Source organism: Pleurodeles waltl, chromosome 12 (assembly GCF_031143425.1).
Source record: "Pleurodeles waltl isolate 20211129_DDA chromosome 12, aPleWal1.hap1.20221129, whole genome shotgun sequence".
In the NCBI taxonomy this organism is placed as follows: Eukaryota; Metazoa; Chordata; class Amphibia; order Caudata; family Salamandridae; genus Pleurodeles; species Pleurodeles waltl.
In genome coordinates, this window is record NC_090451.1 from 502,589,624 (window position 1) to 502,603,337 (window position 13,714).

A 13,714-nucleotide genomic window follows, 5' to 3' on the forward strand; every position below is an offset into this window, starting at 1 on the left:
CATGGTTGAGGTCTTGGGCAGGAAATCAGCACACACATCACACCCGTCTAGCTGCTGGTTTTCCTCAAGCAAAGGATACAAACGTTGAGGTTGTCCTTATGGGCAAACTGGTGGTGGCTTTTCGGGCAGAACCTAAAAGGGGTAAGCTCCATCCCAGATGTTCATTCTAGGCTCAGCGTGGTGAAGTCTTCACCTTGAAAAAAAACTGTTATTTCAGTTCCCTCACAGTCATTTGTCCAATCTGTGGTCTTCTTTTGATTTTATGGTTTTCTTCAGTGAAACTTCAACAAAAACTGCAAAAAATAAAAGAATCAGAAGATTGCGACAATGCAGAGAAGGGGTTCCGAGGTGTGCATCGGGCATCCTGGGGATTGGCGGGTAATTGACAACAAATGTCCGACACCGCCCAGTTTTAATAAAAAATAAATAAAAAATAAAAAAAATTGACTCAACCGGTAGACAGCAGAAAAACAGATTCACCAAATAAAACTATGATTTTAAAATGACTTCAGTCACTTCAGAAAAATAAAGTCATACCAGTGCAGAAAAAGGGGCTAGAGAACAGGGTTTTAATAAAGAACTAAAGTGCTAACATTCTACGTAGAGAGCAAAATACAAGTGAAATCATAACCGGGGCAATTATGGACGTCATAGTCCTGGATAAGACCTAATGAGTAAGCTGCAAGACACATATACTCACTCATGTGCTGAGGAGAACCCAAGTTGCTCTAAACAGCTACATAATACAAACAAAAAAATAAATACTGTATCATGACCAGCAGCAAAATTCCTTGTTTCCACACCTAAGGGATGAAAAAATAAACGCAGCTTCAGTAATTAAAAACTGTGCTCCTATAGATCTTCTCATTATTGTAAAGTGCAGTATGACACATTTTTAATACAACAGTATGTCCTTGTTTACCTACAATATTCTGCAAACCGATTAGAAATGTACAGGATTCTATGTCTGCTTCCTGCAGCAGAAGCAGCATGGCATCCGCAAAAGGCATGGCCTTTATGTGCACCTCTCGGCATTCCTGCATCAGCCCCGATGGCACTGCCAATGTCAAGTACCGCCGCCACCCCATCCACTGCACTTACTTCATTTGATAACCTCCTTAGCTCAAGTTAGTACTGCTTTTGGATTTATAAGGGGAAGTAGAGAAATTGAGCAACACTCTACAACCAAAACTACAGTGACATCTCAAGTCCCAACCTGAATAATGTAACACTGACTGGATGGGGACTTACAGGGCTCTACTTAACAGGCATGGTCCTGTGAGGCACTGACGGGTGACCCTGAGGTGGCACTGCTGGGTATGCAATCAAAGTGCAGGGACAGATCACCCATTTCTGGCTGTCTCTTCAGGTGGGGTGGGCATCGTTCCTCAGTGGCAGCAACACAATAATCAGTATTGCACCGCTGTATCTGTTCAAGGGGGTTGGAATGCGAATTAAGTGAACACCTTAAGTAAAGTGTATTGGTGAGTCTGTTTTGACCTCAAGTCATCCATTAAGGGCCAGGGTGATCCTCCCTTGAACTGTGACAGGACTCATGAGAAGAGTTATGAGATGCAACTGACCAGCACTGCTCTGCAAGGATACACCTGAATATGTTTACTTCATATTAAGCATGCTTGACACAACACTTTTGCAGTCGTAATTCTGAAAAGTGCTTATAGCAATCTGTACATAAAGCCAGAAAAATCTCTCTCTCTCTCTCTCTCTCTCTCTCCCTCCCTCCCTCCCTCCCTCCGTCTCTCAAAGGCTACAGCAATAAAGTCTCAGAGCTGTAAATTGAGTGCTGGGTTTCCAGTTCAAGCCAACTCAAAGCTAAGCAAAGTATTTTATTACTTAACACCAGTGTGCCTCTAACTGTCCTGATATTTAAGTTGAAGCCTAGCCTGCTTTGCTAAAGACATCTTGAAGACATTTGGAAAGCTGACCTAGCAATGCATTCTGCCCACTGCTTTCCATTGGATTTCTGGTTTGTAACTCATATTTGCTTGCTTTCTATTTTCTGGCTGTATTTGTTTTAGGCTGCCCAGCTTGATTTAGTCCATTCCATAGCATGTTTACTGTATTTCTCTATAGTGCTCACTTTCTGTAAATAGGCCTTTCAAATTTTGTTCTTTTCTTATCACATATGATGTGCATTCAAAAACAGAGGTCAAATTTCAGGCTTTGTCTTCGGAGGGAGTCAGGTGTTTACTTTTTCCTTTGGCTTGGTGGCCTTTTCCCTTTGATTCTGTGTACGTTTTTCTCCACTATTTCATTTGCTCTCCCTGCCACTGTTGCAGTTTCTGGGTTTTGCTAGCGTCCTGTGACTGTGTTCTCTACAAACTTATTATAATGACCTGCTACAGGTTTTTTTCTACTAGACAACACAATTTAAATGTCTGTATAATGTGCTGTGCAAATATTTCAAAATATATCAGAATTAGGAAAGTACAAATCACATTTTCTGTAATTCTGAAGGGTGCTGGAAACAAATAATTGAATACGATCAAAACAAATTAATACACAAGGTGATGCTATTTCCACACATTATCATTTGTGCGCTGTACAGTTTTATTGTTAAAACTATATGTCTGTGCAAACGTACAGGACATTTTAATTGAAAACATGTCTGTAATGGCTGTGCACTACCATACATACTCCACTTTATTCTACTCTCTATGGCACTATATGACACTCCACTCTATGACACTTCACTTTATCCCAGTCCACTACATTTTATGACACTCTACTCCACGCCATTCTACTCTGACACTCTATTCCACGCAACTCTATGACACTGTATTCTATGACACTTTACTCCTTTCTACGCCACTCAAAACCAATACACTCTATGCTCCACTCTACTTCACTCTGTGCTACTTTTCGACAGTCTATAACACTCTGCGCCACTATATGCACTGAACTCTAGGTCACTCTATGCCATTTCACTCTACGACTCCACTCCACGACATTGCTCTCTATGACTTTTTTCCCCACTCTAAGCTATGCCACTCCTCCATACAACACTTTCCTCCCACTTTATGCCCTTCAGCTCTACACCCCTTCTCTCTACCACACTCTACTCCCCTCTTCTCTGTGACATTTTACTCCACAATATGCCCCTTCCACTCTATGCACCTTCACAGTACGCCCCTCCACGCTAAGCCACTATACACTACATGAAACTTTATTGCACTCTACAACAATGTAATCCACTCTATGCTACTCCTCTCTACTCCACTCTATACCACTCCACTTTATGACATTCCACTCCATGCCAACCTACCCTACACCACTATACTCTGACTCACTACGTCACTCTACGACACTCCAATCCACTCTACTTCAATCTATGCCACTCCACAACACCCTACTCAACTCCATGCCCCTCCACTCTACAACACTCCTTGCTACACAACTCCCTGTATGCCACTTCATGCCACTTTTCTCCACTATGCTCTGACACACTACTCCGTGCTACACCACTACACGCCACCCAACTCCATTTTATGCCACCCCACTCTATGATACTCTGTACTACCACACTCTACAACACTCTACTCAATGTCCATCCACTCTACACCTCTCCACTCTACACCACTCCAATACACGACATCCCACTCTACTTCATGAAACCCTCTACTTCACAACACGCTGCTCCACTCTACACTACTGCACTTTACGCCACTCAACAACACTTTATGCCACCCCAGTCTACAACACTCTATGCCACTCCACAACACTCAAGTACACAAGGAGTATTGGGTGTTTACGTGGGTACCAAGTAGAGTTAAATTGCCCTGGACACTCTGTGTATCCCGGACTTCGGGAATTATTTGTGTGCTGAATGTGGTCATCAGGAGGGGAATTTCTCCTTATGGACTAAGTGGTCTCACACACTATATAGTGTCATGCTTCATCATATGACCACCCAGCCCCATCAAGGTAGGATAATACCAGTTGGACGGACTCAACATCATCATAAAAAGAACTTGGAGGGAGTGCAAAGATAGATTATCTGGATAGTAGTGGGATCCAGTTGTACTACAGAAAATCTAAAATCACCTAACCAGTCACCTGTGTCGCATTGCACCTTTATTTGCGGTGATTGTTGGTGAGATTAAAAAACGGTGGGACGCTTCTAGAGGGTAATAAGTAGAAGAGTCACCTACAGTTTACTGGCCAACATGTTTCTGCCCGCTAAAGCCAAAGGAGGTCTGGGGGCATTCGTAAGGGCCTAGGATCCCTAGATTCATGCACTAACGAGTTGTATGCTGAAAAGAAGGAAAGGGTCTACCTCAGTATAAGGTGGCAAAATTAGAGTAATACGAAGAGCCTACCTGTGGATCACTTAACCAAGAGGGCCTGTAGATGGAAAAGAACGGATATTCAAATATAACATACAAACTGCATGTACGTGAAACTAGACACAGCAAACCACTGCACACGAAAAAGTGAAAATGAATGCTGAAACAGGCAATTAACCATGCAGTACAACTGCAATCAGTCACACTGGATAAAACTGTAAAGTGGAACTGAGGTCGACAGATTAGGTGAAGAAAAAGAAAGTTGTCTCTTACCCAGACGATATAGGGCAAATCGCCCCTGGTCTAGGGGAGGGGGAGTTTCCCCTTGTAGTCACACACTGTATATAGGAGAAAGTCGACAGAAACGGTGGTGAACACAAAACCAAGAAGCAGGAGAAAATTATTCGCAAATGAGGGGAGTGCAGCATGCGGGCCTGGAGGAAGGCTGAATAAATGCCAGTGCGCCCGCAAAGTAAGGCAAATTTCTGTGAAGCCCCCTCTTAAATGGGCCTCACAGTGCAAGATGTAAATAGCAATGAGGTAAGTGCCTGATAAGACCGAGCTTTGAAGACAATACTTAAAACACAGAGAAATACCAAAATGCAGTAAAAGTCAGAAGGTAATTATCTGAGGTAAGTGCCAAATAAATCTGAGCTTGCAGACAATACATAAAACATAGAGAATAACCGAAATCAGAAGGTAAGGTCTGATCTGTCCAAGGATGCCGCCCGGGGATGCCACAGAAGGTGGGGTGCGGGGGCGGGACGCGGGGAAAGGCCCGCATTGACTTACTGCTTCAAAGGGTGATGCTCATTAGCGCACCTAGTCGTCTCCCTCCCCGGCCATCAATGAAGCGCGGTCTGCGAGGCCCGGAATGTAATTAACCTGCCGTCCGGCGTCTATGCCGATGTGCAGGAGAGCGCAGGGCGTGGCATCGTCCAGCCTAAGGGAGCATGGGAAATGTAGTGACATGTCTCCCAGCGTTTTCGGTAGACTCCGCAATGGGCGGAAAACACAGTGAAGGGGGGGGAAGAGAAGCTGATGGGGGGGTTAGGGAGGGTGGAAAAGAAGAAGAGTGGGAGGAGGAAAAGTGGTGGGGGTAAGTTTCAAGAAAGAAAAGGGGAAGAAATAGGAAGGGGGAGCGGGTTTGTGAGGGGGGAACAAAATAGGGAAATGGAAATAAGAACTGGGGAAGAGAAAGAGAGGGGTAAGAAGAAATGAAAGAAGAAGAAGGGAAAAGGAAAGGTGGAGAAGGAGGGGGACAAGGGAAAAGCCACCGGGAGAGAGAAGGGGAGAATGTCAGGAGAAGAGAGAAAGTAGAGTGTTGTAGAACCCTCATATTTATTTAATGATGAAATACCATGGTCTTCATTAAGTCCTGTGATATCTTTGTGCACTCTCCAGACCCATCTTTGTTCGTAGTATAGAAGCTTTTGGTTCATGTTGTTTGTCATTGGATTATTTTTGTCTAGTACTATCCATTCCAATTCATATGGGGAGTGGTTGCTCCTGATGAAGTGGCTGATAAGTTTCGTAGCATCGCGTTTGCAGCGGATGGTGCTTCTGTGTTCGCATATGCGGGTTCCCACTCTTCTTGTTGTCATCCCAATGCACTTTAATCGACAGAGACATTGGATCATGTAAATCACAATTTTGCAAATTGTGAGGGATTTCAAATCCCAAGGGGTTTTCAGACCTAGGTCCAGGGTAGTTGTTTTTCACGTAAAATGACAAACACTACATTTCCTGCATGGGTGATGGCCTGATTTGGGTGGGGGGGGGGGGGGGGGGGCAGGAAGGGCCATTTGCCATAAAGTTGCTTGTTTGTTAGGTGGTATCTTCATCTGGTGTCATGTGTGGACCACCATGTCGCATATGTTGGTTGCTCTCTTGTAGGTATGTAAAGGTTGATCAAAGGGGACTCCACCTGACGTAAGAATCTTCCAGTCTTTCCCTTATCATTCTCTGGATTTTGTTTGATAGGGGGTTGAGAAAGTAGTGACGCAGATGACCTGCTCTGTCTTTTGCCTCACTCGTGAAGGTTCCAATAGCTGGTCTCTGTTGTTATTGCGTGCCCTCTTATCGGCTCTCCTGATGAGACGAGACGGATAGAGTCTCTGAAAGCGTCCCACCGTTTATTAATCTCACCAACCATCACCGCGAATAAAGGTGCAATACGACACAGGTGACTGATTAGGTGATTTTAAATTTTCTGTAGTACAACTGGATCCTACTACTATCCAGATAATCTTCATCTCTTCACTCCCTCCAAGTTCTTTTAACAACGAGGTTGAGTCCGTCCAGGTGGTACTATCCTACCTAGATGGGGCTGAGTGGTCATATGATGAAGCATAACACTATATAGCGTGTGAGAACACCTAGTCCGTAAGGAGAAATTCACCTCTTGATAACCACATTCAGCACACGAGTAAGACCTGAAGTCCGGGATACACGGAGGGTCCAGGGCAATTTAACTCTACTAGGTACCCACGTAAACACCCCTCCATATCCTCTCTCTCGTTGTGTTAAGACTCCACAACACTTTACTCCACTTTATGCATCTCAACAGTGTGTCCCTCCACTCGATACCACTTTAAACGAACCCACACCATTCTAATCTACAACACTCCACTATATTCGACAGCACTTCCCTCAATGATACAACAGTCTACTTTACGGCGCTCCACTCTATTTCACAACACACTACTCTAATCAAAGTCACGCCACCCTACAACACTGCTAGACACTCCTCTCCACTCTATGCCACCACACAACACTCTTCTCCACTCTTTGCCACTTTGCTCTACACGACTAACTTTTAGCCACGCTGAACAGCAACCACACTGGTGTACAATATTGCCAAACACTTTAACAAAGCCATTAGCTCTTGCATAGCGAGACCTATTGACTTTGCTAATGCTTCTTTTCTGTACTGATGATGGCAAGGCTCTGCTAGTCATAAAAAGCATCAAGGTTCATCCTTTAGAGATAAAACCAGTGCGTAATTTGTGCAGGTGTTCGCAGTTAATGGTCTCCAGCACTTATGTTCAAACGACAATTTATTTTTCATCATCACACTTCTGTAGGAGGCTGGCCTGGCTTATAGTGGGTACCTGATGGTACTTACACCTTGTGCCAGGTCCAGGTATCCCTTATTAGTAGATTAGTAGTGTTATAGCAGCTTAGGCTGATAGAGATAGCTATAGCAAAACAGCTTAGGCTGAACTAGGAGACATGCAAAGCTCCTACCATGCAACTTATATCATATAGGTACTATATCATAAGAAAGACAATACTCAGAGTTACTAAAAATGAAGGTACTTTATTTTAGTGACAATGTGCCAAAAACATCTCAGAGGATATACTCCCATAGGAGGTAAGTAAAATACACAAAATATACACACAAACAAAAATCAGGTAATGAAAATAATCAGAAAGTAGAGCAAACACTGTAGAATACAATAGGATAAAAACGGCCTAGGGGCAACACAAACCATATACTAAGAAAGTGGAATGCGAACCACGAGTGGACCCCTAGGCTAGTGTAGTGTGTAGAGGGTCGCTGGGAGTGCAAGAAAACACTAAGGGTGTCCAAGATACCCCACCACAGGACCCTGAAAAGTAGGAATAAAGTGCTACTACTTCCCCAGAAACACACTAAACTCGTGATAGAGGATTCTGCAAAGACCACAACAGACTGCAAAGCACTGAAGACAGATTCCTGGACCTGAGGACCTTCAAAGGAAGGGGAAGGGGACCAAGTCCAAGAGTTGTGAAAGTGTCCAGGGGGGGGGCAGGAGCCCACTAAACCCCGGATGAAGGTGCAAAATGGCTGCATCTGGATGGAAGAAGCTGAAGATTCTGCAAAAACGAAAGGTGCTAGGAACCTCTCCTTGGTGCAGAAGATGTCCCACGGAGTGCTGGGGGATGCAGAGTTGTTTCTTTGGATAAAGACTGCAAACAAGCCTTGCTAGCTGCAAAGGTTGCGGTTAAAGAAAAAGGGTGCTGCCCGGGCCCAGGAAGGACCAGGATGTTGCCACCTGGGAGAGGAGACAGAGGGGGCCCACAGCAACACAGAGAACCCACGCACAAGAAGGCAGCACCTGCAGAAGTCCTTCAACACGGGTTCAAGAAGACTGAGCACAGCGGTCATCTCAACACTACAAAAGAGGGTCCCAAGAAGCCGGAGGTCAACTCAGGGAGTTGAGCAATGCAGGACGGAGTGCTGGGGACCTGGGCTAGGCTGTGCACGAAGAATTCCTTGAAAAAGTGCACAGAAGCTCTAGCAGCTGCAGTTCACGCAGTGCACAGGATTACTGTCTGGAGAGAGGAGGCAAGGACTTACCTACTCCAAATTTGGACAAGTGGACCACTGGACAGTCTGGGTCACTTGGGTCCACCACCTGTGTTCAAGGGGCCACGCTCGTTAGGATGAGAGGGGTCCCAGAGTACTGGTGACGCTGAAGTTTGGTGCCTCCTGGAGCAGGGGGAAGATTCCGTTGACCCACAGGAGATTTTCTTGTGGCTTCCAGTGCAGGATGAAGGCAGGCAGCCCCCAAAGCATGCACCACCAGGAAACAGTTGAGCAAGCCAGCAGGATTAGGCGCTACAATGTCGCTTGTAGTCTTCTTGCTACTTTGTTGCAGTTTTGCAGGCGTCCTGGAGCAGTCACCGGTCGATCCTTGGCAGAAGTCGAAGAGAGAGGTGCAGAGGAACTCTGGTGAATTCTCGCAAGTCGTTATCTGAGGAAAAGCCCACTGGAGAGACCCTAATTAGCCCTCAGAGGAGGATTGGCTACGTAGTCAGGTAAGCACCTATCAAGAGGGGCCTCAGATGTCACCTTCTGGTACTGGCCACTCAGAGGCCTCCAGAGTGCCCTCACACCTCTGGATTCAAGATGGCAGAAGTCTAGGACACACTGGAGGAGCTCTGGGCACCACCCCTGGGGTGGTGATGGACAAGGGAGCGGTCACTCCCCTTTCCTTTGTCCAGTTTCGCGCCAGAGCAGGGACTGGGGGTTCCCTGAACAGATGTAGACTGGCTTATGCAAGGAGGGCACCATCTGTGCCCTTCAAATCATTTCCAGAGGCTGGGGGAGGCTACTCCTCCCCATCCCTTAACACCTATTTCCGAAGGGAAAGGGTGTAACACCCTCTCTCAGAGGAAATTCTTTGTTCTGCCTTCCTGGGACTGGGCTGCCCAGACTCCAGGAGGGCAGAACCCTGTCTGTGGGTCGGCAGCAGCGGTAGCTGCAGAGAAAACCCCAGAGAGCTGGCTTGGCAGTACACAGGGTCTATTGTGGAGCCCCAGGGATGCATGGGATTGGCACCCCAATACCAGATTTGGCATGGGGGGGGGCAATTCCATGATCTTAGGCATCTTACATGGCCATATTCGGAGTTACCATTGTGAATCTACATATAGGTATTGACCTATATGTAGTGCACGTCTGTAATGGTGTCCCCACACTCACAAGGTCCAGGGAAATGGCCCCGAACTATGTGGGAGCAATTTTGCTAATGCAAGGGTGCCCTCACACTTAGTAACTTTGCACCTAATCTTCAGCAAGTGAAGGTTAGACATAGGTGACTTATAAGTTACTTAAGTGCAGTGTAAAATGGCTGTGAAATAACGTGTGCGTTATTTCACTCAGGCTGCAGTGGCAGTCCTGTGTAAGATTTGTCTGAGCTCCCTATGGGTGGCAAAAGAAATGCTGCAGCCCAAAGGGATCTCCTGGCACCCCAATAACCTGGGTACCTAGGTACCATATACTAGGGAATTATAAGGGTGTTCCAGTGTGCCAATTAGAATTGGTGAAAATGGTCACTAGCCTATAGTGACAATTTTAAAGGCAGAGAGAGCATAAGCACTGAGGTTCTGGTTAGCAGAGCATCAGTGACACAGTTAGGCACTACACAGGTATACACATTCAGACCACAAACTATGAGCACTGGGGTCCTGGCTAGCACGGTCCCAGTAAGACATTTAAAACACACTGACAAATAGGGTTTTCACTATGAGCACTGGGGTCCTGGCTAGCAGGATCCCAGTGAGACAGTAAAAATACTCTGGCATATACTCACAAACAGGCCAAAAGTGGGGGTAACAATGCTAGAAAGAGGCTACCTTCCTACAACTTCTGACCCACAGCAAGGGAGAGAAAGGCATAAAAGGGAGAAAGAATCAGAAAAAGAAATATATTAAACAGTGTAAAGGGGAGAAGCAGGGATGGAAAAGAACTAGATAACCTTAGGATTCGGCACCCCTGGCAGCAGAGTCTGTAAAAGAGACTATGGGCCTCACTACGACTTTGGCGGACAGAAAAGCCTGTCCGCCGAAGCCCTGGGATCAGAAAACCGCTAGTGCGCTTATCTGACCGCAAGGGCTATTACGAGCTTCCCGCTGGGCTGGTGGGCAGAAACAGAGTTTCTGCCCGCCAGCCCAGTGGGAAGCAACTCACAACACTGACAGCAGCTCTTAATAGAGCTGGTGGCAATGTTGTAGTGCGTCGAGTGCACCAGCACCCGTCACGCTAAAGCGCAACAGGGCTGGCCATGGGGGCCCCTGCACTGGCCATGCCAAGTGCATGGGCAGTGCAGGGGCCCCTTTGGGGCTTCCAGCACCCCTTCTCCGCCAGCTTTTGCATGGCGGTGTAACTGCCATGTAAAAGCCGGCAGAGAGAGGACTCGTAATCCCCAGGGCAGCGCTGCTTATAGCACTGCCCTGGCGGATCAAGACCACCAGCACCACCAGGTCATCGACTGGCAAAAAAGTGGCAGTGCCGGCAGTCGGACCCTGGCGCATTCACAATGGTCATAATGTGGAGGCCGGACCGCCACATTGGTGGGGGTCCAACCGCAAGTCTGCCGGTCCTAGGACCATCAGAATCGTAAATAGGTCCTATGTGCCCCTGCACTCATTTTTGTATTTCTGTTTATCCTTTATTTATTTACAATTAAAACACTAGCTGTTCTTGGCAGTGCCCACACATCCCCTGCCATATACTCCATGCGTAGGTCAAGAAAATGGAAGTACCCCAGAAAAAACAAAGGGAAGAAGGCTTCGGAGACAACTCATAAAATATATATTTAGCAGTTCATGTCCTCTCGACTGACGTCAAGGAATGCTGCGCTTACGTTTAGCATCATTCTGACGACTCATCTTACTTTAGAATAACTTGTGTTTTTAGCATTTTTTGAACAGACGTGAACCTGTTGCTTTAAAGACAATCTTATGTATAATGTGAACTCGAAACAGCAACATTGTTTCAAATATATGCACCATAGAAAAGCCACATTTTATTGCTTGTTGTCTGTACAACCTTGTGCACGACATAGGGGCAAACATTATCTGTAGCTAGGACTATCTGGAAGCTCTGGCAAGGTAGTTTGGTGGTTGCCTGTCTCTTACCTTAATCATTTCATCCATCATGCTTACATCAAACCCTTCACAGCTACCACAGGGGCTCCGGATCCGCCACAGGTCCTGAGGAAGAGTAAAATAGCTGTCAGCAATGACCAACACGAAGCCATTCTAACATACCGGCATGCCCTTAGTCTCATATGCACGCGAGTCCTGACTATAAATGTGTACTGTTCCCCATTTGAGCAGGTGTAACACTTACAAATGGTGCAGTAAAGTCTGCACCGCGGAATACATTTTTACCGGCCAATCCTGTTGCAATTTAATGATGGGAAAAACACCCCATGAAACAGCAGTATTTTATGATTTTGGTGCGTAAGGCACTTCAATTCGCACCTTAGACCCAATTTTCAAGGTAAAACGCATAATAAGTGCTTTTTATTGCATCCAACAAATACCAGACCTCATGGTAATGTTTTTTGTCGGGTGTAAGGTTACATTATAAAATGTATATACAATTTATGATACTCAGACACTAAGCCTGGGGGAATATTTAGAAAAAAGGGTGGGGACAGGGCCACAAAACAATATGCAGTCCTACATCTGTACATACATTACTGTTAAAAATATTTATCTGTGCCATCACCCCGCATGACCAAAAGGCGTGCGCAGCTGAGGGATGGCTTTACGTATGATAATGTTGTGTTAAAAAAATAACTAGAAATTCACTGGAAAAAACAAAGGTTAAAATATTGTTATAGTTCGGTGAAATTTCCAGTGAAAACATAATGTTTCAAACATACAAAACCACTAAAATTCACCACTTACAGTTATCTCAAGTAACTATAACTCATGCCCTAAGGTAACTAAAGTGTGCACCCCTCGACATGCACTGCTACTTACCCCATATATTACATCACTCATGACATCTTGATAGTATCACTACAACACTTGCATTGAAATTATTGATTGATGAGAAAGCTATGCATGGCAAGGCTGTGAGCTAAAGTTATATATATATATAAACTGTGCTGTCACTTGCTTATGTTTAAAAAATTCTTTGGGGACAAAAGTTTCAAATGACGTTATATTTAAGTGTTGAAATAATGTAAAAACGCTTAAAAACAAAAAGACCTCTGAAATTCACCAGTTATAGATTACTGAGCCAACTGTAACTTGCATCCCTGTCATGCAATGCTTATGACCTAATTTTATAAAATCAGTCATGACATGTTAGACAACATAATTTATGACATTTCTGATTACTTCTCAAATGACATAACTGATGACATAATCCGGTCATTGTGACAGCTTCCTATAGGGTTTGTAGACTTGAAGTAATTCAACACGCTACAACTGTGGACAGTTTTCTACTTTCAATCACGTGATAACAAACATAACCTTTAACCACATGCTGGACACAGCAAATTTCTAAAATCTCCAACATTTCGAGGGAGCTCATCTACAAATTTCCACATCATGGTACTTCCATGTTACTGCATGGGAGAGCCATGCAGGGTTCTGCAGAAGTACTGTGCTTCCAGAAATTCTGCACTCCCATGAGGCGGAAGCACGTACCTCAGCTTCTGCGGTACTTCATGGGATGGCTGCACTTGGTCCCGTTGGAATTCCGCTGTACTAGCAGGGTGACTTTTTATTAACATTTATGAACAGTTGCTTGTCAGTCATGGTTGTCCCCACCTCGCCACTTATCCCTTTTTAAAAAAAAAACTTTTCAGGGCACAGGCAGCGAGTCCCCAGGTCCTGTAAATGCAGCCACCACATTTTCTTTAAATCACTCAGTAACTTTACTGTTGTACCAAAATGGGCAACAGGAAAAAAAAAGCTCACATGGCACATCAGAAGGCCCTGTTTCCCAAATTTTTCCGACCTGCAGGACCAACCGTCCAGATATACATACGTTTTTCTCAGTTTTAACGCTTTCATGCTCACCAGAGACCCTTTTAAAAAACACTAAGGACCTCATTACAACCCTGGCGGATGGCAGTATTTTGGAGAAAGGTACTGCCAACAGGCTGGCGGTA

At 45.2% G+C, this 13,714-nt stretch overlaps 1 protein-coding gene across 4 annotated transcripts in view; it reads right to left on the reverse strand.

Annotated features, from left to right (window-relative positions):
• PRMT7 (protein arginine methyltransferase 7) overlaps positions 1-13,714 on the reverse strand; it is a 424,549-nt gene that overhangs the window by 104,649 nt on the left and 306,186 nt on the right. For all 4 annotated transcript variants that reach the window (XM_069217242.1, XM_069217243.1, XM_069217244.1 and 1 more), the window contains one exon: positions 11,718-11,792. In XM_069217242.1, the coding sequence (XP_069073343.1) occupies positions 11,718-11,792 (75 nt within the window). The remainder of the gene's footprint in view (positions 1-11,717; positions 11,793-13,714) is intronic.